The following is a 26,460-nucleotide window of genomic DNA, read 5'->3' as shown; positions in this document are numbered from 1 at the left end:
GTTGCCGGTTCAAGCCCCACCACTGCTAAATTGCCACTGTTGGGCCCCTGAGCAAGACCCTTAACCCTCAACTGCTCAAAATCATGTTCATGTCATAATTGTAAGTCACTTTAAATAAAAGCGTCTGCTAAATGCCAAAAATGTAAATATTTCAGGTCTGTGTTGACCTAACACCCTAACTGCTATAACGTAACACATAGCAGAATCTCACAGCCTTCATGCGTCCATTCTATTATGGTTTAATCAGCAGGATTTTTCTCAACACAACAAAATAAAGCAATAAGCCACGAGAGGCCGTGCATTACTGTGATTTTAGCACGGGGATGACGTTTTTGGCACGACGCGAAGCGGAGTGCCTAAAACTTCTTTCCCCGTGCTAAAATCTTAACAGTAATGCACGGTCTCGAGTGGCTTATTGCTTTTATAAAACGGCGGTCAACATAAAATATAATAAATACAACAATGTTTAATTCATAAATGTATTTATTGTGTATAAACTTACAATAAAGCACTCTTCCGCGACGCAAAATAGTTCGATTAACAGTGTTGCTAGGCAACATGAGGGCGAAAATAACATTAATTTTTTCTATTCAGTGGCGTATTAATATGGAATGATGTGAGGTGGTCATAGGTGTGAGTTTATCGGGGATTTTACAACGGCTTCGAACGCGGCTCAGCCAATCAGATTTTAGGACCGGAACTATCCGTTTTATAACCTTTGTTTTTATTCACAATTCTAAACCCTGTCCCTATGCTACAGATGCAAACTAGTGTTGATGAGTAATGAGTAATGAGTCTGAGTTGTTTGATGTGATTTTTCTAATTTGGTCAGTGATAATGAAGCCTTCTGGGCAGACCTACCTGGATGTGCTGGAACAGGAGGTGCAGTGGGAATCTTGGCCCAGGGGTTAGTGTCTCTGGCAGGTAGTGGCGGTGGCAGGCTCGGAGGGATAGCAGTAACCGCAGCAGTGACAGCGGGAGTGGGAAAGGCAGTAGCTGAGCCGTTCACTATAGCTGTGGATATTAAAATAAAATAGACATTTAGATAAATATACTAGCTATTTTTACATGAAGGTTGTTTTTCAACAAGATTTTGATTGACTACATACACATACACAACACAGTATTTGTGAGGTCATTTACATTTGTATCATGTAACACATGCTTTTAATCCAAAGCATGACTGTATACAATGTAAGCAACTGAGCGTTAAAGGCCTTGCTTAGGGGACCAACAGTGGAGACTTGTGATTCAGTCCAGTACCCTAATTGCCGAGCTACCAATGCTGCAGAATTATCTTAACCATTGAGCCAGCACAGCTCATTAGGTCGGGCACTAATGTAAGACAATAAGTCCTGGCTTGCCATCAACATTTCAATTCAAACTCTTCCCAAATGGCTTTGTGCAGGCCCCTGGAGTTCCACCTACTTTTGACCATATAGCAAACATATAATGAAGTAATAGAGGGACATATGTAAAAGAAGTGTTGAGAGAAAAGGAGCCTTTCAGGTTTCTAGGCTCCGAGTCATGTATTACAAGTGTTTGTGAGGCTGACCTTGTGCCGCAGGGGATTGTGGGGAAGAGGCGGGTTTGGGCATAGGCACCAAAGAGAATGGGTCCTCAGTGGGGCCGCTGAATGCTGATGTGATCTGGGTACACAGAGAGCTGATACTGTCTCCTTCACCTTCAACCTCCGGCACTAAATGAACAGAAAAGCCCATTGTTTAAACAACTATTAACTGATAATAGGATTTAAATTAGATTTAACATGCATTCAATTATATTTCGTTATTAGGTGGATTGAGTAATTAAGGGAGCAATTACTTTTTACACAGATCTAGCTGATAATGGATCTTTTATAATAATTAAACTTATCCTTTAAAACCTGTATTTCATATTTTCCAAAATGAGTCAAAATTACAAGCTAGTGGCTTTTACTCACAGTAAACATTCCCATATAAATGTTATACCTAATTGCACTTTAAATATAATTTAATTATATTACTATATACTTTATGAATTGTCAACAAAGAGAGGTTTTACCAGCAATTCTCCAATCACTTTAAACATTGACATTACCACCACTTTTGAACTGGCACATTGGATCTTTCTTAATAAAGTCAAGTAGTCAACACTTTGTTGGTAAGCCAAAATAACAGTGACTTTAAATATTTACAAATAGTTTTACTGCATAAAAAATACCACTTCAGTGAAAAGCTTTGTAGAATTAAATGTAAAAACATGTTTTAGCATCTATTACTATTTAGATGGCAGATCTAGAATTGGTTTAGTAAAAAGTCTACTTTATACTTTATAGCCAGGGTGTATGTATCTCAGTTTATAGTACACACATGATTATGTATCAGTTCTGTTTTGAGAAGTGCCAGTCCAGTGTTGAGTGGTTTAAAGTTTGCTGCATTTATGAATTCTCATACCTTTTTTGGTGTAACCTTATTAAAAATGTATCTTATGTAAGACCATATAATTATAAAACAGATATTTTATTACATACAGATACCTTAAACTAACATAAAGCAACTTCTTAGTAATTAAGCCTTTTTATAGACCTGCAAACAGTCTGGGTATATAAAATCCATAGAATACAGTATATACTATAAAGGTGCATGTTACACAACTTCTTTGTATTTACATTTCCAAAAAGCTTTGACAAATCAATGAGTACTATTTGATTTTCAATCAAGGCCTCATCTGTATGTTGTAGTGCAACACTTCTAGGGAACATTTAGGCTTTATCATAGTAGCTGCTTTAGATTGCGCAAAATTATATTTCTTATTGCACAAACTAAAGCCATATTGGTTTATAGTATAATTATAGGCTATGATCACTGATCATTACACTACAAATAATTTAAAAAACTTGACATTCCTAATAAATTGTGTAAAAAAACCTAGGTAAAATGGGGCTAAATATAAATGTAACTTTTTTGTAATATCATAAGTGATTATTAGTGACGTTCACCTGTGTTTTTCATAGGAAAGTCAGATTTGCGCTGCATAGTGGAGGGCAGATCGTTCATGCGCAAAGACATCTGCCGTTTGAAAGGCGACGTCTTCTGGCTGAGAGCTGGGAAGCCACGGAAGGAGCCCTGGCGTGCTAGAGCCTCCACAGGGGCATGGCGGCGTGGGATAACATGAGGGTTGGCTTCCTGAGGTGCTAGTGTTCCCATGGGCTGAGGAGGGGAGGAAGAGGGAGAGGGGGCAGCGGCCGGGTTGGCGGTGATACCGGTTCTGCTCGCCAAGGCTGCCTCTGAGTCTGAAGAACCAAAGCAAAATGGGTTAAAACAAATGAAACCCATACAGTGGGGCCAAAAAGTATTTAGTCAGCCACTGATTGTGCAAGTTCTCCTACTTAGAAAGATGAGAGAGGTCTGTAATTTTCATCATAGCTACACTTCAACTATGAGAGACAAAATGAGGAAAAAAATCCAGGAAGTCACATTGTAGGATTTTTAAAGAATTTATTTGTAAATTATGGTGGAAAATAAGTATTTGGTCAATAACAAAAGTTCAACTCAATACTTTGTAACATAACCTTTGTTGGCAATGACAGAGGTCAAACGTTTCCTGTAAGTCTTCACCAGGTTTGCACACACTGTAGCTGGTATTTTGGCCCATTCCTCCATGCAGATCTCCTCTAGAGCAGTGATGTTTTGGGGCTGTCGCTGGGCAACACGGACTCTACAAATTTTCTATGGGGTTGAGGTCTGGAGACTGGCTAGGCCACTCCAGGACCTGGAAATGCTTTTTACGGAGCCACTCCTTCGTTGCTCGAGCAGTGTGTTTGGGATCATTGTCATGCTGGAAGACCCAGCCACGTTCCATCTTCAATGCTCTCACTGATGGAAGGAGGTTTTGGCTTAAAATCTCACGATACATGGTCCCGTTCATTCTTCCCTTAACACGGATCAGTCGTCCTGTCCCCTTTGCAGAAAAACAGCCCCAAAGCATGATGTTTCCACCCCCATGCTTCACAGTAGGTATGGTGTGCAACTACTAGCATTCTTCTTCCTCCAAACACGACGAGTTGAGTTTTTACCTAAAAGTTCCATTTTGGTTTCATCTGACCACATGATATTCTCCCAATCCTCTTCTGGATCATCCATATGCTCTCTGGCAAACTTCAGACGGGCCTGGACATGTACTGGCTTAAGCAGGGGGACACGCCTGGCACTGCAGGATTTGAGTCCCTCTCGGCGTAGTGTGTTACTGATGGTAGCCTTTGTTACTTTGGTCCCAGCTCTCTGCAGGTCATTCATCAGGTCCCTCCGTGTAGTTCTGGGATTTTTGCTCACCGTTCTCATGATCATTTTGACCCCACAGGATGAGATCTTGACCCTCAATGGTCTTGTATGTCTTCCATTTTCTAGAATTGCTCCCACAGTTGATTTATTCACACCAACCTGCTTGCCTAGTGTAGATTCACTCTTCCCAGCCTGGTGCAGGTCTACAATTTTCTTCCTTAGCTCTTTGGTCTTGTCCATGGTTGAGTTTGGAGTCTGACTGTTTGAGGCTGTGGACAGGTGTCTTTTATACAGATAACGAGGTCAAACAGTTGCCATTAATACAGGTAACGAGTGGAGGACAGAAAAGCTTCTTAAAGAAGAAGTTACAGGTCTGTGAGAGCCAAAAAACTTGCTTGTTTGTTATTGACCAAATACTTATTTTCCACCATAATTTACAAATAAAGTCTTTAAAAATCCTACAATGTGATTTCCTGGATTTTTTTTCTCATTTTGTCTCTCATAGTTGAAGTGTACCTATGATGAAAATTACAGACCTCTCATCTTTCTAAGTAGGAGAACTTGCACAATCAGTGGCTGACTAAATACTTTTTGACCCCACTGTATTGAATCAGAAAATACGAAATATGTTTTTATATCTACGTCTTCTGGTGGAAGATTAAACAGCATTGTGATGGTAATACTAACAGGCCTAGCTCAGCTAATCTGCAGAAATCCTTTCTTTAAAAATAAAGTATTCTATTTTAAATCTTTCCAGCTACCTTTTTTGGCATCTTGTAATTGCCTCATGACCTCCTCTCGCTCAGCCGCTTCTGTTGCTGTGGTAACACGGAAGGAGCCTTCCCGTGTGAACGTGGTGCGGTTGGCATCGAAAGTGGCCGTGACCCCGCATTCCTTCTCTCTCTTCTGTTTCCGCTCCAGACACGCTGCAAATGCACAGCCAACTGCATGGCTCAATCGCTCGCCCTGAAACACAGTCACATGCAGACACGCTGGTGTTTCAGTCACAGACTGGTGTTTCAGCTTGTGTAACATCTAAATTAGACTAAGGCAGTATCAAGGTTTATATTGAGGGGCAGTAGTAACTTAGTGGTTAAGGTAATGTCATGTCAAAAATCCTATTTCATTAAATATTCTAATTAATAATGGCATTCTGGTGGCACAGTGGTAAATAATGCAAGCCCACTACCACTGGGATTCAGGGTTCAAAGGTTGTGCTACCGGTCGTTTGGGCATCTGCATAGAGACATGATTGACCATGCCCTGGGGGGTGGTTGCGCCACCTCAGCAGCCCATCACCAGTCAAGAGTCTACACAGACATGATTGGACGAACAGCCTAGCCATTGAGAGGTGCACTTGTCAGTGCTAAATCAGGTTTACAGACCAGAATGATCTGCTGTGGTGACTCTACTGTGAAAACATGAGCAGCCAAAATGAAAGTAAGGGGTGGGGGGGCTTTACCTCAAAAAATAATTAAACCCATGTCCATTTTGTTAACGTAAGCAAAATATCCTTAATGTCTACAATATGATTACTCATAAATATGTTTATATATTTTTGAAATAATCAAAGAAAGCCAGTTAATTTATTATATTTACATATAAAACTAATTAATTGTTTGGTGCACTAGCCCACCACACCAAAGATTAGGGCTTAAATATGAGTGATGCCATGGGCTGGCCAGGCATCTACACAGACATGATTGGCTATGTCTGGGCACAGGTGAATGGGAGAAAGCCCAGCAATTGATTGGTGCCCTGTCCTGTGTTTCCTGGTGAAGCCGGACCCACCATGACCCTTACCCAGATAAAGCGGTTGATGAAAATTAAATTACAGAAGACCCTTGACTTACGAATTTAATTGATTCCAAAGGGCTGTTCTTAAGTCAAAATGTTCGTTAGTTAAACCTATTTTTCCCCATAAGAAATCATGTAAATAGAATAAATCTGTGCCAGACATCCCAAACCCCCCCTTACCTAACCTTTCTAATGTCTTAAATTGTCTTTTTTGTTATAAATACAAGTATATTTGCCTTTAAATCTTACATTATAGAATAGACATTACTGTAATAAACAATAATAAACAACAATACACAGTAGTACTGTACTGTACATAAACACACATCACATTTCAGTACAGTACGTGTGCTGTATCATACACCATAATACATTGTATCTACCAGAAACAACAATAACTCTCCTATTTCTCTATTATTTCCTTCTTTATTTTAATAGCGTTGCATTTTGTAGGTGTAATTTCACGAAAGAATACCTTCCTTCTTCTCTCTCACTGTCCCCGCTGTCTGATACACAGTGACAGCTACTGGCAGGAGTAATTATACAACAACAAAAAACTGCGCTTTCTCTGCACCTTCTCTGGGGACATTTTAATATAGAATTTTACAAAATATAAAGAAAACACAGGAAAAAGACTGTCCGCTGTCCAAATGTTCGCTCTCTGTGTATATATATTTCGTAACCCAAAATGTTCGTATGGTAAACCGTTCGTAACTCAAGGGTCTACTGTAAATTAAACCATTTCTAAGGGCATCTAAATTGTTTCTGACCTTCGTAGAAGAAAACATATAAAACAAGTAAATCTAAATATCCTGGAATAACCATCAAGCACTGCTGTGTGCCAGAACAAAACACAACAGAGGAGAAAGTCTGTTATGTCAGTAAGGCAGGATTATATATATATATCAGAGACTTGGAAAGGATCAGTGTTTACTTCAGCTCTGAGTCTTGTCGTCTCCAGCAGGATCAGAAGAACCTTCATTACTGAGGTCAAGCCCAGAGCAGGCAGGCAGGTTGTGGGGTTATCAACAAACGCCAAGGCTTTGGATGAACATTTGGATGATACAAGATATGTGCTAGCTACAGCCTAATTAAGGGCACATGTGTACTCACCGAGTCTTTGATGGCCATGAAGCAGTGGCAGATCCAGCGGCGAGTAGTGCCATCTCTGCAGATGTAGGAGAACGCCCGCTCAAAGTTCCGGTCAGGAGCGCAGAATGACACCTTCTCTATCGTCTGATCCAGAATCAGATCCTGGATGGAGGACAAGCGCTGTTACCAAACCATCATTAAAGACTTTACAGGTAAAATATGTATTTTCTGTCTGTCACTCTCAGTGTGGCTTCATTGATTTGTGAGTGATACTAATTCTCCGCCACTAGGTGGCAGACATGTAGTTATTTATGTAATGTAGTTAAATATACAGTAGTTACTGTGGTTATTTAAGGAGTCCAGTTTGTTTACTTACCTTGGTTTTGATTTATTAAGGTTGACTATTTATTAAAATTAGAAAAGACAAACCAAATCTATTAATCTCCTTCGAAATTTCTCAAATTGTGGGTTTGATTTTAAATGAATGTTATTGTCTTTCACCCAGTGAAGCATAAATTACCTTTGTTTTGTCATCAACGACCCTTAGGCCATCAGCAGATACCAGTAGTACAGCCCTGACTGCCTTCTTTCCTGCCTATGGGCAAAAATAGGGGAAAAAAAGAAAGAGAAAGACATAGTACATAGTAAGACTAATGGTTGAAATGCGTCAGGAAAAAGCTGTATTTTTCTTGCAAATCATCGCCATGAGGCTCTTCATTTTTGTGCTTTACATTTTCACACAGACACGCCATAATTAATAAAAGAAATCCTGCATGAGAGACACTGAAAGGGAATAAGGAAGAACGGTTAGTGTTAGTGTTCTGTTAAAGGACCCTTGTAACACAGAGGAGAAAAAGAAACAACACAAACACAGCAAAACGACACCGTGATAATCATACACACAATCACACAGCACCACATCCTAGTCTGGACAGTCCCAGACCTTCACACACACACACACACACACACACACACACACACACACACTGGTAAGAGGAGAAAGTGCTCCTAAAGCTTAGTGCACACTACATGACTTTCAGGAAGCTCTAATAGTTGTACACTCGAAACCATGTCAATTAATCACATATGAACAGTCTGTATTACACAATTAATCGTTAACGGAGAGGCATGGTTAATTAAATCAGAAAAATGGATATATAGAGCTGTACATATCCTATGATGCACAATACAGTGGTTAAAAGTATGTGGAAACCACAGCTTATTAGAGTCTGGGAGTTTCAGCCACACTGATTGCTGTTTGTTTATGCCTCTAAAGGCAACAGCTTGGGTCAAGGTCTATTGTTTGTTTGTTTATTAGGATTTTAGTATCTCTAATTCACCTCACTTGCATGTCTTTGGACTGTGGGAGGAAATTAGAGCACCTGGAGTGAACCCACTCAGACACGGGGAGAACATGCAAACTCCACACAGAAAGGACTATTGTTGATTGTTGATTAAAGTGAGGCTTGACCACATTCTCATTCAGTCTGCTATTGTAAAATCAATCTTTAATTATATGTAGTGTGCACTAGATGTGAGCACTGCGTGTGCACAAACGAGCACACCTGATACAAAGAAGAACACAGAATCAGGTCCGTTTTTTCCTGTTGTTCCAGCAGTGATTGAAGAGTAAAGTAGAAGAAGAAATAAACACAAATGCTGTCTGGTTTATTAATGAGTTCACTTGTTTTTTTTTACACACAGCAGAACTTACTTTTGCAAAGAAGCCCTTGAAGAACTTCCTGTCCTGGAATTGAAGATTAGGTAAAAAAAAAGAGGTTGGAGGTTGGGGGGTGGGGGGTGGGAAGGACAAGGCAGGAGAGTGTTACCGACAGTGCTACAAATAAAGCCTTGTGTGTCCAGATAGCACAGGACTGTGCGTATACAGGACAAGTGGGTGGGGGGGAAGAAGTTTTAAAGTTTGGGTTCAATGGTTATTAGTGACTGAAGGAAAGTGAAGAAGTGAAGAACACACCTCAAGCTGGTGACCAAGACCAGAATCATAAGAAGTCCATAATTAATTAAGTAGTTGATTTTGTTTTCGTTACTGATTACATCTATTACGAACATTGTTAATGCAGTTGGGTTAGTGATAATGGAATTCCATTTGCACCAAATAAATAAAAAGGCAGTTATAAGGTTATAATCCCATAAATAAGTACAGCAATATTTTCTCATTAATTATTCAAATATTACCTTAATTTTTTGTAATACAAATTAATACATGATAATATTAATTAATAATATTTGACCTAATTTGTGATGGGGGTTTTAAACCTTTTTTTTTTTTTTTTTTTTTCTCCAATTTTTCCCCCTAATTCTCTCCAATTTTTCCCCCTAATTCTCTCCATGTCCTTCTCTTTCTTCGTATCCAATTTCCCTGACTGTTACGCTTCACCTCTACCGATACAACCCTCAACTGCTGACGGCATCTTTTCACCTGCATGAGGCAAGTTTTATATGCGGATCAGCCTTGTGCACGGAGAGCCACACCCCGATCAGCATTATTCCTCACCTCTGTGCAGGCGCCATCAATCAGCCAGCAGGGGCCGCAGTTGTACCAGTTATGAGGAACCCGGTCCAGCTTCTCCCACCCTGTGAACAGCCAATCATTGTTCATGTAGGCGCTCAGCCCCGCCAGATGGCAGAGCTGAGATTCGACACGATGTATTCGAAATTCCAGTTCTGGTTCATTGCTGCACTTAATGGGATTTTTTTTCTGGGTATTTCCCCCCTTTTATCTCCCAATCTAGTCATGTTCAATTCCCCAATCCGCTGCCGCTTGCACAACCTGATCAAGAACAGCCGGTTTATCACACGCCCCCTTCGACACGTGTCTAATCTGTAACTCCTTATCACCTGCCAGTGTTGGGTTCTCACACTGAGCTGACTTCCCCCAACACTACTTGCGGAGGCGCCCGGACCAGTCCAGGAGATCATGTATCGCAGCGGCAGCCCTCCCTCCCTAAAACAAGGCCGATTGTCTTTGTGTGGATTTCTGGCCAGATTGGTGGCTCTGCTGAGTTATAAACTCACTAGTTCTAACACTTTGAAGTGGTGTGCTAGTGTGTTAGACCGCTGTGCCACCCGAGTGCTTGAAATTTATTTTAACTGCCATTTAAATTATTTCATTTAGGCACAAATGGTATTCCATATGAGACCAAGACCTGAACACCAACACCTGATGTCCAGTGGCTCTCGGGTTCTAGACTGCTTTCATACTGCAACATTAAAAGAGTCCAGCCCAGGACAGGCCAAACTGCAGAAGAACCACGGATGGCACCTTCCTTTGGTTTGGCCTCTCTGTAAATCTACCCACACATTAAAATAGCAGTCCTTCCAGAGATACCAAAGAATTCAATGCACTTAATGTACTTATTCATTTTATTTTAAAAGAGAGAGGCTGAGGGGAAGATAAAGTTGCTTGATGGTTACTTCATCCTCTAGACTAAACACAGCAGATCCATTACATCACATTTCTCTGTGAGCGTACATGCCCTTAACCACTGCTCTGAGCACAGCCCCACTGGTTCAGGCCATAATGTTAATTGATATGACCTAATGTGGTGAATGTTAAAATCAGACCTGTGATTAAGGGCACAGTATGTCTAATGGAAAGAAAGAATTAAGGTTAGGTTATGAAACCATTAGCCATACACACACAGAGTGTAAGTGTGTGGGTCATGCAGTAAGTCATATCTCACACACAGCTATGGGGTCAAAACTACTCATTAGGTTAAGAATGTTGAGCTGAGGGAGGTTAGGGACTGAGAAGGCATTGAGAAGCTTCCTGTGGGTCATTGCGAACACAACCTGCTAAGAAAAATATAAAACATTTATAACACATACATCACAACATATATTAAAGGAAAAGTGACATGATCCAGTGACTGTGAATCGGAGGTGGATACATCACTAGTCCACAACCTCAGGACAAGCAGATTTTATGTCTGGTTTAATAGTGTTTTTTATAAAACGGATAGTTCCGGTCCTAAAATCCGATTGGCTGAGCCGCGTTCGAAGCCGTTGTAAAATCCCCGATAAACGCACACCTAGGACCACCTCACATCATTCCATATTAATACGCCACTGAATCGAAAAAGTTAATGTTATTTTCGCCCTCATGTTGCCTAGCAACACTGTTAATCGAACTATTTTGCGTCCCGGAAGAATGCTTTATTGTAAGTTTATACACGATAAATACATTTATGAATTAAACATTGTTGTATTTATTATATTTTTTGTTGACCGCCGTTTTATAAAAGCAATAAGCCACTCGAGACCGTGCATTACTGTTATGATTTTAGCACGGGGAAAGAAGTCTTAGGCACTCCGCTTCGCGTCGTGCCAAAAACTTCATCCCCGTGCTAAAATCACAGTAATGCACGGCCTCTCGTGGCTTATTGCTTTAATGCACACTTGTCTGGGAAAGGATTGATTAAGAAAGCTGCTGTTACAACAGTCGAGTCTGCTTCATAATTGTTTTTATGATATAGTGTTTTTAATAGTACAACAGAGACCACAAGCAAGTACTTTAATTAGAGTGGGTGGTTTCCTGCACATTGACAATCAAAATCTTTTATGGAATCAACGTACAAGTGTAAAATCAGGTGTGTGACTGTGTAAATTGTACCCAAGCAGAACGTCATTAAGGAATTGCAATCCACTGCTTTATAGGTAGCGCCATACTATTTACATTTAAATTTTCACATTCTATTTAACTCTAGGTAGTCTGGTTTATGTCTAAAACACTTCCATATATGCCCTGTCTGAACAAATGAGTAAATAGGTATATTTATTGTATCCTGTCAATAGATATGTTTACTGGCATCCTCTCCATTGTGTATTACTGCCTTGTGCTTAGTGGACTCATAGATCAGGATGAAATAGTTATGGAAAACTCACTCACTCACTTTCTTAACCACTTTCTTATTCAATTAGGGTCCCCGGGGGGGGGGGGGGGAGCCACTTTTCAATGGGCGCAAGGCACACAGTAACACCCTGTATGGGGTGCCAGTCCATCACAGGACAGACACACATACACATACACCCATTCACCTATAGGGCTATTCAGTGTCTCCAATTAACCTGACTGCATGTTTTGGAAACCCACGCAGACAAGGGGAGAACATACAAACTCTGCACAGAAAGAACCCAGACAATCCCACCCTGGGGATCGAACCCAGGACCTTCTTGCTGTGAGGCGACAGTGCTGCCCACCAAGCCACCGTGCCGCCTGTTATGGAAAACAAATGAATGAAGTTATTGCATATTTTTAATAAATGAATCATTCAGATCCAGTGTTACCAAACATTTCCAGTTAGGAAACATATCAGCCAGAGATGATCAAGCTTATTACAAATTATTTGTATGTTGTTTTTTTAGACTGCTATTAATCAAAGAGCCGCACATATATATATAAAAAAAAAAAAAACTTGAATTGCTGATGTCTAGTCATAGTGGTTTAGGCATATATATAAAGTGACACCTATTAGTTTGTGAATGGCACATGGCAGCTTTGCACGGCAATACCCATAACCCGCTGTACATAGGCAGTGAGTGGTACAGCTCCAGAGATCCAGGCTCTGACTGGAGTGTAGTTTCTTACCACCCAATCAAAATTAAAAGAAAAATGAGTGGCTGATTGGAAAGTGGCATTGCCTTGCTGTAAAACCACTTTTGGTAACACAATACTCCCTGTACCAGGGTGGGGTTGATCACTTTTGACACTGTGAATACTCAAATTCCATTTGTTTGTTAGTATTTGTTATTTATTAGGATTTTAATGTCATGTTTTACAGACTTTGGTTACATTCATGACAGAAACTGTAGTTACTCGTTACACAAGATTCATCAGTTCACAAGTTCAATGTCAAACACAGTCATGGACAATTTTGTATCTTCAATTAACCTGACTGCACGTCTTTGGACTGTGGGAGGAAACCGGAGCTCCTGGAGGAAACCCACGCAGACACGGGGAGAACATGCAAACTCCACACAGAAAGGACCCGGACCACCCCACCTGGGGATCGAACCCAGGACCTTCTTGCTGTGAGGCGACAGTGCTACCCACCGAGCCACCGTGCCGCCCTCATTTGTTTGTAATCAACTCAGAAATAGCCTATTAGCTGGATTAAATGTTGCTACCTTTTTATTTAGCCTGGTAAGTTATGGAAGTCCACCCCTGTTTTGAATGCTTATAACAACCCACAGAAACTGCACTGACACGGGTTACACTGCTATCAGAAAGGCCTGCAGGCAATAATTCTGAAAGAGGGGGTTTGTAAAGGTAGGACAGTAGATAAAACTGGGCGGAACATAAACGATACTAAATGGAAAGAAAATCTGCAAGCAAGACTTAATCTTAACTCTGATCAAATCGTAGTATCATGTCTGCCTGGCAGGAGCTCCTGTTTTCCTGAGCAACTGAAACTAAAACAAAGTTACACTGCTATCTACAGTATATTGGCACCAGCTGGACTGTGGCATCCAGCTCTGTACAGAAGGAGACAACACAGCTTGGCGTTAGAAAGCTCAGTGACAATCAGTAGGACAGGGCATGACAAGTCTGCTGGCAGAGTACATCCCAGTGATGTCACATCATCCTGTGTCCTTACATAAAGCAGTGAGACAGAGGACATAAGAATGCTTACTCACGCTCTAAATCACATACTTGGTTCTCACAAAATCCACATTACATCCCTACCAACATAACACTAAACGTACAAGCTTAAATACTATCTGCCGGTCAGGTGAGGACGGTGCTACTCTTTCCAGATACAGAGTTGCAACATCCTGAGACCTTTACGTTATCAAGCAAGGGAATGCATTTATCTATCATTATATCAGAAAACCCTGGTGGTTTAAATGTATTGATTGCTGTAGCTGCAGCGTCCTCCTATATGCAATGTTTTTTTTAGTCCAGGCAAACAATATGTAACATTATAGTTCTTTTGCAGACGATTAAAAATAAATAGTTTACAATAACTATACACAGTAGTAGAATTTGGTGATGAGCGGTAAAACACAATAGCCCACTACTGTTAAAATTCAAGGTTCAAATCTCAGTGATGCTATCGGATGGTCAGGCGTCTACAAAGACATGATTGACTATGTCTGTTGGGGGTAATGGATGGCTGAACAATCTAACCAGTGGGTATGTGAACCAGGAAGATCCAGTGGTGACCCACAGATAACATACTAAAAATGAATAAAAGGCAGACTCATGTTTTGTATTTATTATAAAGTTAAATACTTACTAAACTATCTGGAATTAAACATTAAATTGTTTCTGCTTTAGCCACCGAATGCATAATAGCTTTGTGAAAGCAGCAAGCCTATTTCTATTTTTTTTTTTTAACTGGCTTACAAACTTGCTGGCTAAATCATGGTAATTTATACAGCTTTATATAGCACTGAGCTGATGCTTTAAATAATAAAAGTTTCAATTATTTGTGAAAGTTCACATACTTAGGTTTTGGTTTACCAGTGATTTTACTTTTCAAGAAAACACATTTTCTACCACCCAACATAATCAATCATGTCTGTGTATATGCCCAGCTGGTGGATAGCACCACTGAGATTTGAACCCACACAGCTGCACCCCACCCAATCTTCATGTGCATCCCAGACTGCATTTTTCACCTGCACGAGTTGAGTTCATACACCAACGAGCACTGTGTATGGAGGGCCACACCCCCATTAGCATTATTCCTCAGCCCTGTGCAGGCGCCATCAGTCAGCCAGCAGGGGCCGCAGTTGCACCAGTTATGAGGACCTATGATCCGACTTTTTACCCCTAACCCTGAACAACAGCCAATCGTTGTTCATGCAACCGCCCAGCCCAGACGGAAGGCAGAGCTGAGATTCGATACGATGTATTCGAAACCCCAACTCTGGTGCGCTGGCGTACTTTACCGCTGCACCACCTGAGCGGCTGTGGTCTTGTGGTCTTGTGCTATTTGTGTTTGTTGGAGTAGTGAAAAAAAATTATCTCTTGGAGTCAGATGGAATTATGTTGCTTTTAACTGCGAGTTCTCTTGTTCACTAGGTTAGGAGGAGCTCTGTGCATACAAGGTCACACAGAAAGGACATGCTCCACCTAGGAATCGAACCCAGTATCTTCTTGTTGTGAGGCAACGTTCAAGTTCATCGTTCTGCCCTAGATGGTCAATTGTAATTACAAATCATTTTGCGCCGCTCAGGTGGCACAGCGTTAAAACACACGCTGTTCACCAGAGCTGAGATCTCGAATACATCGTATCGAATCTCAGCTCTGCTTTGCCGGCTGAGTGGCCACATGAACAACGATTGGCCTGTTGTTCAGATAAGGGGTGGGACTAAGCTGGATGGGGACACTCTCTCAGACTAGTGTGATTATGACCTTTGCTGGCTGGTTGGTGGCGCCTGCACGGAGATGGGGAAGGAGTGCGGTAGGGGGTGTGGACCTCCGTGCACAGCGCTGTACCGCACTGCACTCGTCAAGTGTGGGTGATAAGATGTTCGATCATACAAACAAATCATTTTGCTGAGAAAACATAAATTCACACATATTTACAGTTTTATTTACATTATTTACTGCCATTTTATTGTATATACAGTCACAAGCGATAATTGGCTGATATTGCTTATTGTATGTCCTTTGCTGCCATTTTTGTCAGTGCTTACAGTCTATATGGCAGAGATGCTGTAAAGAGAGATTAGACAGAAAAATGCCAGGGAAATTCTTTACCATGCTCACACGTGTGATTTCATCTAGAGTCAGAGGTATGGCACATTTTTTTAAATGCACTTGCAGCTCATAAGCCACATTTATGTTCAAGATTCATCAAGCAGGAGAGGTGTAGCCTGTGTGTCAGACAGTCCTGTGTGGAGACAGACAGGCTTCCGGGAACCAAGCAATTCGGCTCCGGCAAGAGGAAATCTCATTAGAGTGCACACGGGTCAGGCATTCCTTTTATTTATTCTCTCTCTCTTGCGTTCCTTTATCTCTCTGTCTGTTTAGTGTTTAGGATTACTGTGAAAGTAACTTCATTAGTTATTTACTATGTTAACGGACTAGTCAGCCAGGCTTCATGCAGATTAAATCACAGTGCTACAGGACGGCACTATTACTCCTATTATTTAGCATTGATTTATTATGTGGGTGCTCGAATGGTGCAGCAGAAAAAAACACGCTAGCCCACTAGTGCTGAGAACCAGAGTTCGAATCACAGCGGTGCTATCGGACAGATGGGCGTCTACACAGACAAAACCATGGTTGGTTTGTGTCTGAGAAAGGGGATGGCCAAACAGCCAGCCATTGGGAGATGCGTTTGTCTTCAGCCGAGCTTAACCCCGGATAAAAATACCCTCCAGCAAGGGTATCTGGCGTAAAACTGTGCCAGATCACGTATGCAGACCATAGTGATCCAATTTGGCAACCCCTAATGCGGAAACAGCCGAAAGAGGGGGTTAGCTTGGGAAAATGCCAGGTCTATGTTAATGTTTTTTTCTTTATTATTTTTTATGGGTAATTCTACCCTATTATAGCTGATATGTGAGAGTATTTTGTTTACTGCTTTTTAATTTGCTGACATCTCCTCTACAAAACCTACACTTGCACACATCAGTTCTAAAAAGAATAAGCTGCCGCTAATGTACGCAGTCCTTAAATGCTTAGTTGGACTATACAGTATTTAAGATTTGTTTCATTGTTTGCTGGGATTATATACTAGAAACAGGCATGAACTTGAGTCATGTACTTGTGAGGAATTTGGGATGTACCAATCACATACTGAATAAGCTGAATTACCTACAGATCGGAGTTTCCATTTTCTGATATTCCAGCTGACCCACTGGTGTATTTGATGCTAATAAGATGCATTCTGTTCACCATCACAGTACAGATCATCCACATGGACACACTGCAGATGAACTGTAATGCAAACACAATTCCTGCTGCCATGTTTGATTCTTTCAGGAAGTCCAGCAGCATTCCCAGACGAGTGTGAGCATAAACAGAGATAGCTGAAACCATCTGTAGCTTTAAGACTGCAAGCTTACTTTGATCTATTATGTTCACACAATCTATATCCAAACTATTTGAGAATGTGGGTTACAAAGAAAGCAGGGCTGCTTTAGGAAGAGATAAAAAAGATTTTTTCCTAAAGCAAACTTCAGCTTAAAATCAGAATGAAGTCAAAAAAGAGGAGAAATAAGTGGGAGAGTCAGGCCTCAAGCCGTATAAGCCATTAACCATCACAGAAGGAAGAATAGATGACTAAAAGCAGTCATCGTCCTCGAGCCTGAAGGACTAACACTATTAAAACCTGTCCTACAATTCACTGCTCACTGCTAACCTTCCTCGAAAAAATACATGAGACAAAACAAAACTCGAGAAGTGAAAAGGTCTCAAGCTATTGCTCTACTGAGTAAACAAACACCAAACGCAGTTATTTCAGTTCTACCTTTTGAGCTTTGAACTTTGGGTGGAGGTGTACGCAGCCTTGAAAACATAAAAAAAATTAATAGCTTAGTCGATTTCCTACTTCCTCAAGATATGACGTGTTCCCTTTACATAATCCTAGTAGTCAAGTGCAAAAAAAACAGGAAGCCGGTGTCTATAAGGGGCGGTGTTTTTGCCGCCGCTCCATCAGAATTTATATAATTACATGAAACCGCAATTACAAAAGCAGAGGGCTTTAATTTTGGAGTGAGGAATACAGGAAGTGGAATGCGCTGCTTCTATCTCTACACACCTGACAAGCGAGCGAGAGAAAGAGAAATAGAGGAGAGGGGGAGAAATAGAGGAGAGGAAAGAAAGAAAGGTAGATTAAACCAGCTTACGTTAAGTTAGATAGGTTTTACAGTTGAAAAAAGTAGTGTATGTATTCTTTCTTGCTTTTTAGTTAATTTTGCACTGCACCGGATGGGGGCCATGGGTGTGTGGGGGGTTGAGGGTGCCTGCCACCGCTGCTAAAAAAAAAGTCTAGAGGAAACACTGAGGGGGCTGTGGAAGAGACGTGCTGCGTGACACTTAGAACTGAGTTATTATCTAAAAAGAATATGCAAAGTTTAGTTGGGTATTGAGAAGCCAATTTTATCCACAAGTTGTTGTTGCTTAATCTCAAACCATTTGCCATGTTTAACCATTCCATTAAAGACATCATTCTCATCTGTCTGTATTAATACCAATAAATAAGCAGAAGCCCAAAATCCAATGTCTGTCATGATATGGGGGTGTGTTAGTGCCAGTGGCATTATTAACCCGGACATCTGTAAGGGCATCAATAATACTAAATAGAAAAACATAAATTTTAGAAAAGTCAGTGGCATTTCTGCTTGTTTCTGCAAGCCAGTGGCAAGCCATATTTTGCAAGTCATAACAACATGGTTTCCTAGCAAGAGAGTGATGGTACTGGACTTGCCTGTCTGCAGTTCAGTATTACAAAGAGAAATCTTGAACTGTTGAACTGCTGAAGTGTTATAAAGGAAAAACTGATGAAATACTGATAAACAAGCCCAAAGCTTTTTTTTATTAACTGGAATGTGTTGCAGCCATCAACTTTGGTGCATATGGTTGAAGACTCACTATGTATTGGTGCCATATCTGGGCTGAATTCCTGCCATGCACCAAATGTTTCTGGGGAAACCGGATCTACCAGCATGAAGTGGTGGTAAAAAAAAATGTAAAAACTTAGAACAACATGTAATTTCAGACCTACGAAAGCTTCATTTCTGAAATATTCTGTGGAAAAGAAAGTACTCCTGTCTATCTAACTGGGATTGGGACAATGCAAAAGGGGTGGAAAAGTGACATGCAAAAACATTAAAAATGGGATAAAAAGAAAAATTACATTGTAACATATTAGTTTATTTAATTTTTCATTTTCACCAACTGCTTTATTCTGGTGAGGGCTGCAAGTATGGGTTAATAGACTTGTGAAAAATAATGTATTTATGTATTTAAAATATGGTTTTGAATGTAATTTTTGTCTGTAAAGTCCAACTCTATCTAAGAAAACTCTGTCCAATACACTGGATGCATGTCTCAAAGCATCAACTATATATACAGTACTGTATTTCTTTATCATTTTTTGGAGAGTTGTCTTGGTTACTGATAAAACGTCTTTGGTGGATCAGTAGCTTTAAACCTTCTAATAATTAAAGCTGATGGTCATATTGTAACAGGCATTCAAGGGGCATTTCTGCTTTTACATATTTTCAAATTTTCCAAACTAGCATCTATCAGCAGCACTGTGCTTTAAAGTGTGACTATATACTAAACAATAAAGCTATAGAATAATAGAATAACAGGGCTGATGGGAGAAAAGCAAATGCATTAAGACAATAGAAGGAAAAACTAGAATTTAAAGAAGGCAACATGAGCTGAACGTAGAGGAAACAGATGGTATTAGTGGACACGTGCTAGCACAGAACAGAAGACACCTACTGTCTTTAGCCTCTTTACTGCATCCTCACATATGTGCATTCCTCGGGACTCGTCCACCTCCACATGGCCCAGGTACTGCAGAGAAAGAGAGAGAGAGAATATGAAGGTTAGTTCTAAATTAAGTCCCAGTGCTGGCCTCTTCCCAAGAAAGACATGTCATCATGGCCATGTCTACCTCTCTCCCAAGTCACTGTGCGTCACCTTACGGTCTCCTGGGAGGGCAGAGCTCAGACAGAGAAGCGCATGGCCATTGTGTGTGCAGTGCAGTGAGGAAGTCCTAACCCTTTCCTTTATTAATATAAAAAGCCATGACCTGTAGTGCCACACCCAGTTCAAGTACTCTTGCTATTCTCAGAATGTGACATACTCACATACTCACAAACTGCCAAATCAATTCCATTAATAAAAAAAATACACTAAACTCAGTAAACAGTGGTGTTCAACATCTAGTTCAAATATGTATAAGCTTATTGCTTTTTGTTAAAGAAAGAAAAACACTTAGTTTAAATCAACCAATTTATCCTGGTCAGGACTGTAGCGGGTCAAGTTCCATCGGAAAACACTGGGCGCAATGCAGGAATACCCTAGACAAGGTGCCAATCCATCATATGGCTTCAGCCATCCTTTCTCAGACGCAGACAATCACACCTGTGTAGATTGGCCGGCCGGTAGCACCTGCTGAGATTCAAACACGGATCTCTGCTGTGGTGGGGCCTTCTCAGTGCTGCTGTATTGCAGAGCTGTGATGTTCTAATTTATTCCAACACCACTAATATCCAGGTTCAAATCTCAGTGGAGGTGGGCTAGTGTAGTAGACAGTGGCAGATTTAAATTGACGATCAGGAATCGAGAAAGACTACCAATGCTTAAATTCCTGAAAGCAAGACTTGAAGTATAACTACATCCAAAAACAGAAGCCTTTAATCTGCCGTTTTTATTTATACTTGACCCTGCAGCAGTTATTGAGCATGAGCAATAAGGCCGACCGGCTCTGGCCACACAAACCATCATTTTTCTGCTAACTCTAAGTGGAAAACTTATGAGCTACCACAGAGTACGATGGAGACCTCAGCCTACTTTCCAGCTGCTCTGTCCAAACACACACTTACTCAGTTTCCACTGACCCTCAGCTAAAAGAAAATCACCCTATAAACCTGATATAATAGGATTCTGGGCTCTGAGTTTAACCTTGGTGACACCTGAGATCAGACAGAGGATCTGTCCACTTTACTGGAGCACTGGACTGGTGTTGTATGGAAAGTTTACTATTTTTATTTTTTATTAGAAGTTATTTTATTTTACCAGCTTTCCTCATATTTCCAATTTGTCTTAATCTATTTATACTTATCACTACAACTTTGCTATATTAAAGCATAATTACTAAGCATACAGCAACCCACATAGTGCCAGAGAGAGAGAAAGACAAGCAGAGGGAAATAAACAGAGTAAGATTAGGTGGAGGGAGCCTAAAGCACCAGGCTGCATCAGCAACACTGGAGAAAATGAAAGAGAGGAGAAGGACTGGGATTGCAACTCAACAGATTATGTAAAACTTGATTATTTAATAGCTATTTTGGAAAAAATACCTTAAAGACAAAAATATATTTTAATACATCTCCTAGAGTGAAATGTATTGTGAAATATTCCCAAGTGGTACAGCGTTCCAATATACTATGTAACCAGGATGGAGATCTAGCTATAGTGTAATACTCAACAGACAAAATTGACCGAGTCTAAGAGAGAAAAGGATGGATGGATGGTAAATGACCAGTGGCCGTTGTAAAGACGCAGCCACTGCAGGCTGAATGGATGCTGCGCAAGTGGCAGAAGTCACCAATTTAAGCAGATACAAAACTGGACAATGAAAAGAGAAGAAAAGCACCAAATACAAAAAAGTGGATGCTCGGGTGGTGCAGCAGTCTCAAATGCTAGTGTAATATGAATCTTAGCTGTGCCACCGACCTAGTTAGGCGTTCAACAGATTCATTTTGGGAGGAAAGGGAATCACTGTGTCACTGCAGTAAGAGCAATGACTACTGTCTAGTCAAAGAGCCATCATGAACAGGGAGAACTATGTACCACATAGGGTGTTTCTCTATACATGCTGAATCACTTTATATAAATCCGATGCTGGCTGGCGTAAAGAAGCAGACTGCGGCATGTGCTAGCCTGCAGATATCTTTGGCCAGCAGGGACAGAGCGTTTGGACAATGCAGCTAGAGAGTAGGCTACATCAGTTTCTGTGGTAGATCGTTGCAGAGAAGGATCGCACTCACGGAGCCTCTGTGTGAAACTCTTGTCTCTGCAGACAAGATTAAAACTACTCTACTATCTACTCTACTCTCAGTCCAATCTTTAAGGTATTTTATATAAGGGTTTCTGACCGAAAAGTTCCACTACAGGGAGTAGAGTATACCCAGAATTGGTAGGGGTATAGGGGGTGCCACAAACTAAATGTTATTTGTTTACAAGCACTTGTATAACAGGGCAGTAATTGCACAGTAATTATGGTACTGGACTAGTAATTAGGAGGTCGCTGGTCCGAGTCCCACTTCCATCAGGTGGCCACTGTTGGGCCCCTGATTGCTTTTGAAAACGGCATGTTTTAAGTGCCGAAAATGAAAAAAGAAAAAATTTGAATGATTATATCATTTATATTTTACATTTACATTTCCAGCATTTAGCAGACGCCTTTATCCAAAGCGACTTACATTACAGTTACAGTATATAGTCTGAGCAATTGAGGGTTAAGGGCCTTGCTCAAGAGCCCAACAGCATCAACCTGTCAGTGGTGGGGCTTGAACCAACAACCCTCTGGTCTCACTGGTCCAGTACCTTAACCACTAGGATACAGCTGGCCATGCTGTAAAATGTCCAAAAATCACTGGGATGAACACACAGCAGTGGAAATTTTCTCTCTTTCTGCATGTAGTGTTAGGTAATTATGTAGCAGTTATTTTTAATCACCTTGACTTGAAAACTGCACTTGCCACTGCGCACTGCTTCCTCATCCGTCTGCCACTGGTGTGGTCTGCTGGACTCTGGCACGTACACGTCTTTCTTGCGGCGGAAGCTCTGCCGTAGCTTATTCATGACTCAGCCTCCTCCTGCATAGGAAGAGAGAAGAGAGGAAGTGAGGGAAGGAAGGCATGGACACTGCTGAGTGGAACAGATTTCAACTTCCACCAAGATTACTGCACGTGATAAGGTGGACACGCCTATAGATCAGCACATTCTTCTAAAGAATTATACACTTCTGACTTTTCTCCAACATCCAAGCTTTTTTAATTAGCCAGCCAACCGATCAGCCTGGAACAATTTCATTCTGGCCATATTATCCCTGCCATTATAAAGGCAAGTCTACACAGTCACACACAACACGTATAGACGTAATACAAGCATGTGCAATGTTCAAAGTTCTACCTGCCACACTGCACTAGGGATACGTCACACATAAACACACTATGAGCACATAGTAGACTTTTATTTATTAAAAACATCATGGAAATTATTCTAAGACTTTTTCCCTTCTCTCACCTGCTCCTGTATACACCGATCAGCCATAACATTAAAACCACCTCCTTGTTTCGACATTGCCTATCCATTTTATCAGCTCCACTTACCATATAGGAGCACTTTGTAGTTTTACAATTACTGACTGTAGTCCATCTGTTTCTCTGCATGCTTTGTTAGCCTCCTTTCATGCTGCACTTTAATGGTCAGGACTCTCCCAGCACCACTACAGAGCAGGTATTATTTGGGTGGTGGATCATTCTCAGCACTGCAGTGACACTGACATGGTGGTGGTGTGTTAGTGTGTGTTGTGCTGGCATGAGTGGATAAGACACAGCAGCGCTGCTGGAGTTTTTAAACACCTCACTGTCACTGCTGGCTGAGAATAGTCCACCAACCAAAAATATATCCAGCCAACATTCCCCCGTGGGCAGCGTCCTGTGACCACTGATGAAGGTCTAGAAGATGACCAACTCAAACAGCAGCAACAGATGAGCAATCGTCGATGATTTTTCATCTACAAGGTGGACCAACTAGGTAGGAGTGTCTAATCGAGTGGACAGTGAGTGGACACGGTATTTAAAAACTCCAGCAGCGCTGCTATGTCTGATCCACTCATACCAGCACAACACACACTAACACACCACCACCATGTCAGTGTCACTGCAGTGCTGAGAATGACCCACCACCTAAATAATACCTACTCTGTGGTGGGCCTGTGGGGGTCCTTTTATGTCAGATGCCCTTCTTAATGCAACCCTCCTATTTTTACCCAGGCTTGGAAGCACACTAAAAGCACACACACGTTCCGAGTTTTTTTTATATATTACTTTTAATTTATGTCTATTAATGAATCAACGCAAATGATGTCCTAGTTCAAGCAACACGGAACTGAAAAAATTGAATCTGTCCTGTGGCAGCTCTATAGATAAAAGGTAACACTCTTCACCACTGGCAAGTGGCCACAGTTGGGCCCCTGAGCAAGGCCAGTAACTCTTAATTGCTGGTGTTGTATACACTCATGACTGTAAGACGCTTCTGATAAAAACATATATGCTACAACGTAAATATAATGATTATGAGCACAATAACAAAAAATTTGAATGATTTTTTTTTACTGTAGCCACAAGATACTAAATCACGGTGATTTTCATTGTATTGTAAACTCATTACCCATATTGAAATTAAAAATATCTTTGGAGATTAAAAATAATTCATTTCATTTAGAAAAAAACCCCCCAAAAAAAAACCTTATCCTTCCTTTTAAGTGTTTACACTGTGTCTGGGTGCATTTTCATTAATAACTACCTGCCCCCTTTTGGATGAACATCTAGAACCTACTGTTCCAACGATGAAAGCTCTGGGCTACAACGTGATCATATCCAGCTGCTCTCGGACACTTCTGAGGCAGCATATTGCAGCTTTAAGAGGCACACGCAGCTGTAAGTCAGATTAGCCGAGGCGTCACATGCAGAGACAAGTGTAGCAGAGACAGTTGCTCTAAAGCAGACCCTCTGTCTCACTGATAATCAGTGACTCAACTTACAAACGTGAGCAGAAGTTCAACCAGTTTCATTAAACATTAGCCGATCCTTACACACCGAACACATTCATGTTTACATTGTACACTTTGTAGTAGGGATGCATCGATACCATTTTTTCCCAACCAAGTACGAGTACAAGTACATGTATTTTTGTACTTGCCGTTACCGATACCGATACCTATTTAGAATACCCGTGAGAAGTGACGAGAAGTTTAATGATACCACGTCCAAAAATGCATGTCAACAAGTAGCGAGTGATCAAAGTGTTTGTGCGCTGATGTGATGAAATCAAGGAGGAAAAATAAATGAATCTGAGTGGATTTGGCAACACGAATAGCATTTATTGTTCTGCAGTGAGTTGGAGGTTAATAAATATTTTTGCAATGTTGGTGTTTTGTTGTTATGTTTTGTAGAGAACGATCAGGTCAGAAATACTGTAAAACGTGTGTGTGTGTGTGCCGGTGTATTCTGATAGATACTATATTATCCCCCTGTCCCACCTGTTTACACTCCTCTCCTGCGTTTCCCCTCACACCGTATCCTGCGTTCTCATTGGCTGTTCGACATGTCACTCATTCCCAGTCGCACATCTGAGATCAGATATCTGACGTGCCAGAAAACTCGAGCGCTCGGTGAGCCGGTCGGATCGAGTTGTTGGATAGTTCACACTTGGCGATCGAGAGCCGAGTTTTGATCGCCGAGCGAACGCCGGGGTTGCTCCCGAGCCGGCAAATCTAGCGCCGACCAGTCGCCGAGCGAAAATCAGGGCAAAAATCGTGTAGTGTGAACCAGGCATAACGCAGCAACGTGCACTAGGCACACGGTATCGGAGCCTCGTTTGCGAGTACGAGTATGAGTTAATGAGCGCGGTATCGAGCAAATACCCGATACCAGTATCGGTACTCATGCATCTCTACTTTGTAGCTCATAGTGGAACTTAAAATCCTGATTTTGTGTGTTATGGTTGCCTGAATGAGGATTAGCAGTCGGTTTCTAACCTACTAAAGTACTGCTGCTGAAGTTCAAGGAGTGACCAGATTCATGACTGTTTTCATCAGGGTCAAACTGGCATCAATTAAACATATAAGATGGCCAAAAATAAGCATCCAACTGTGATAAGACAGTAAGCACTAGAATAATTAAAAAAACTATACATTAAAAACATGTCTTACAGTCTCCAGCTCAATTGCTGACCATAGTGTTTACCCACAATACAACAACAAACAAGTGAATGTATTTAACAAAGAAACAGTGTTTAGAAGAAGGTTGTTGTGGACACGGTGTGTATTATTATTATTATTACTATTTTAATGAAATTTGTGCCTCAGTACCAGCTGAAAGGTGGTATCCTGTCTCATTTGTTTGACTGTAATTCTCAAAATTGCCGGAGGAAGATATGCGGTAAAAGAAAAAGATAAAAGGCTCTTTTTTGTCTCTCCACCATATTTCTGTCTCTACTCATTTACTTAATTTTCCTCTCTGCTCTCATAAGTCTACACCCCCTCCCACCCCATAAAGCTTTCTTTCTGCACTGCTTGGATCTGGGTGCCCTTGTTCTTGCTCTCTGCACGCTGTAATCTCTAAGCCCTCTGTGTGTTTCTGCCCGTCTTTCTTATTCTCTCTTTCTGAAGGTTCAAAAGTGCGTGAGAGGGGAGTTGAAGGCTTAAACCTTGGCTAGGGAAAGAAGGGAAAGAAAAAAGTTGAAACAGAAGGGAAAGAGGCTGAGAATATGAGACAGAACAAGAGGAGTCATGTGAAGGGGCTTTGCAGAAAATGGGATTGTGTGAGAGGAGTATGTCTCTAAAAGAGACCGGGACAG

General features: G+C 41.0%; 1 protein-coding gene across 2 annotated transcripts in view; it reads right to left on the bottom strand.

The window, feature by feature from the left end:
• Nucleotides 1-26,460, bottom strand: part of numb (NUMB endocytic adaptor protein) — a 56,472-nt gene that overhangs the window by 1,811 nt on the left and 28,201 nt on the right. The window contains exons 2-10 of one of the 2 annotated variants that reach the window (XM_063006932.1): nucleotides 22,552-22,691; nucleotides 19,585-19,659; nucleotides 8,866-8,898; nucleotides 7,672-7,746; nucleotides 7,173-7,313; nucleotides 5,024-5,228; nucleotides 2,981-3,274; nucleotides 1,556-1,699; nucleotides 862-1,014 (exon numbers count right to left, since the gene is read on the bottom strand). In XM_063006932.1, the coding sequence (XP_062863002.1) occupies nucleotides 862-1,014; nucleotides 1,556-1,699; nucleotides 2,981-3,274; nucleotides 5,024-5,228; nucleotides 7,173-7,313; nucleotides 7,672-7,746; nucleotides 8,866-8,898; nucleotides 19,585-19,659; nucleotides 22,552-22,677 (1,246 nt within the window). In that variant the 5' untranslated portion in view covers nucleotides 22,678-22,691. The remainder of the gene's footprint in view (nucleotides 1-861; nucleotides 1,015-1,555; nucleotides 1,700-2,980; nucleotides 3,275-5,023; nucleotides 5,229-7,172; nucleotides 7,314-7,671; nucleotides 7,747-8,865; nucleotides 8,899-19,584; nucleotides 19,660-22,551; nucleotides 22,692-26,460) is intronic. The other variant, XM_063006933.1, reaches the window with a different exon arrangement.

Source organism: Trichomycterus rosablanca, chromosome 13 (genome assembly GCF_030014385.1).
Source record: "Trichomycterus rosablanca isolate fTriRos1 chromosome 13, fTriRos1.hap1, whole genome shotgun sequence".
NCBI classification, from domain to species: domain Eukaryota; kingdom Metazoa; phylum Chordata; class Actinopteri; order Siluriformes; family Trichomycteridae; genus Trichomycterus; species Trichomycterus rosablanca.
This window is presented reverse-complemented; position numbering and strand designations above follow the sequence as displayed.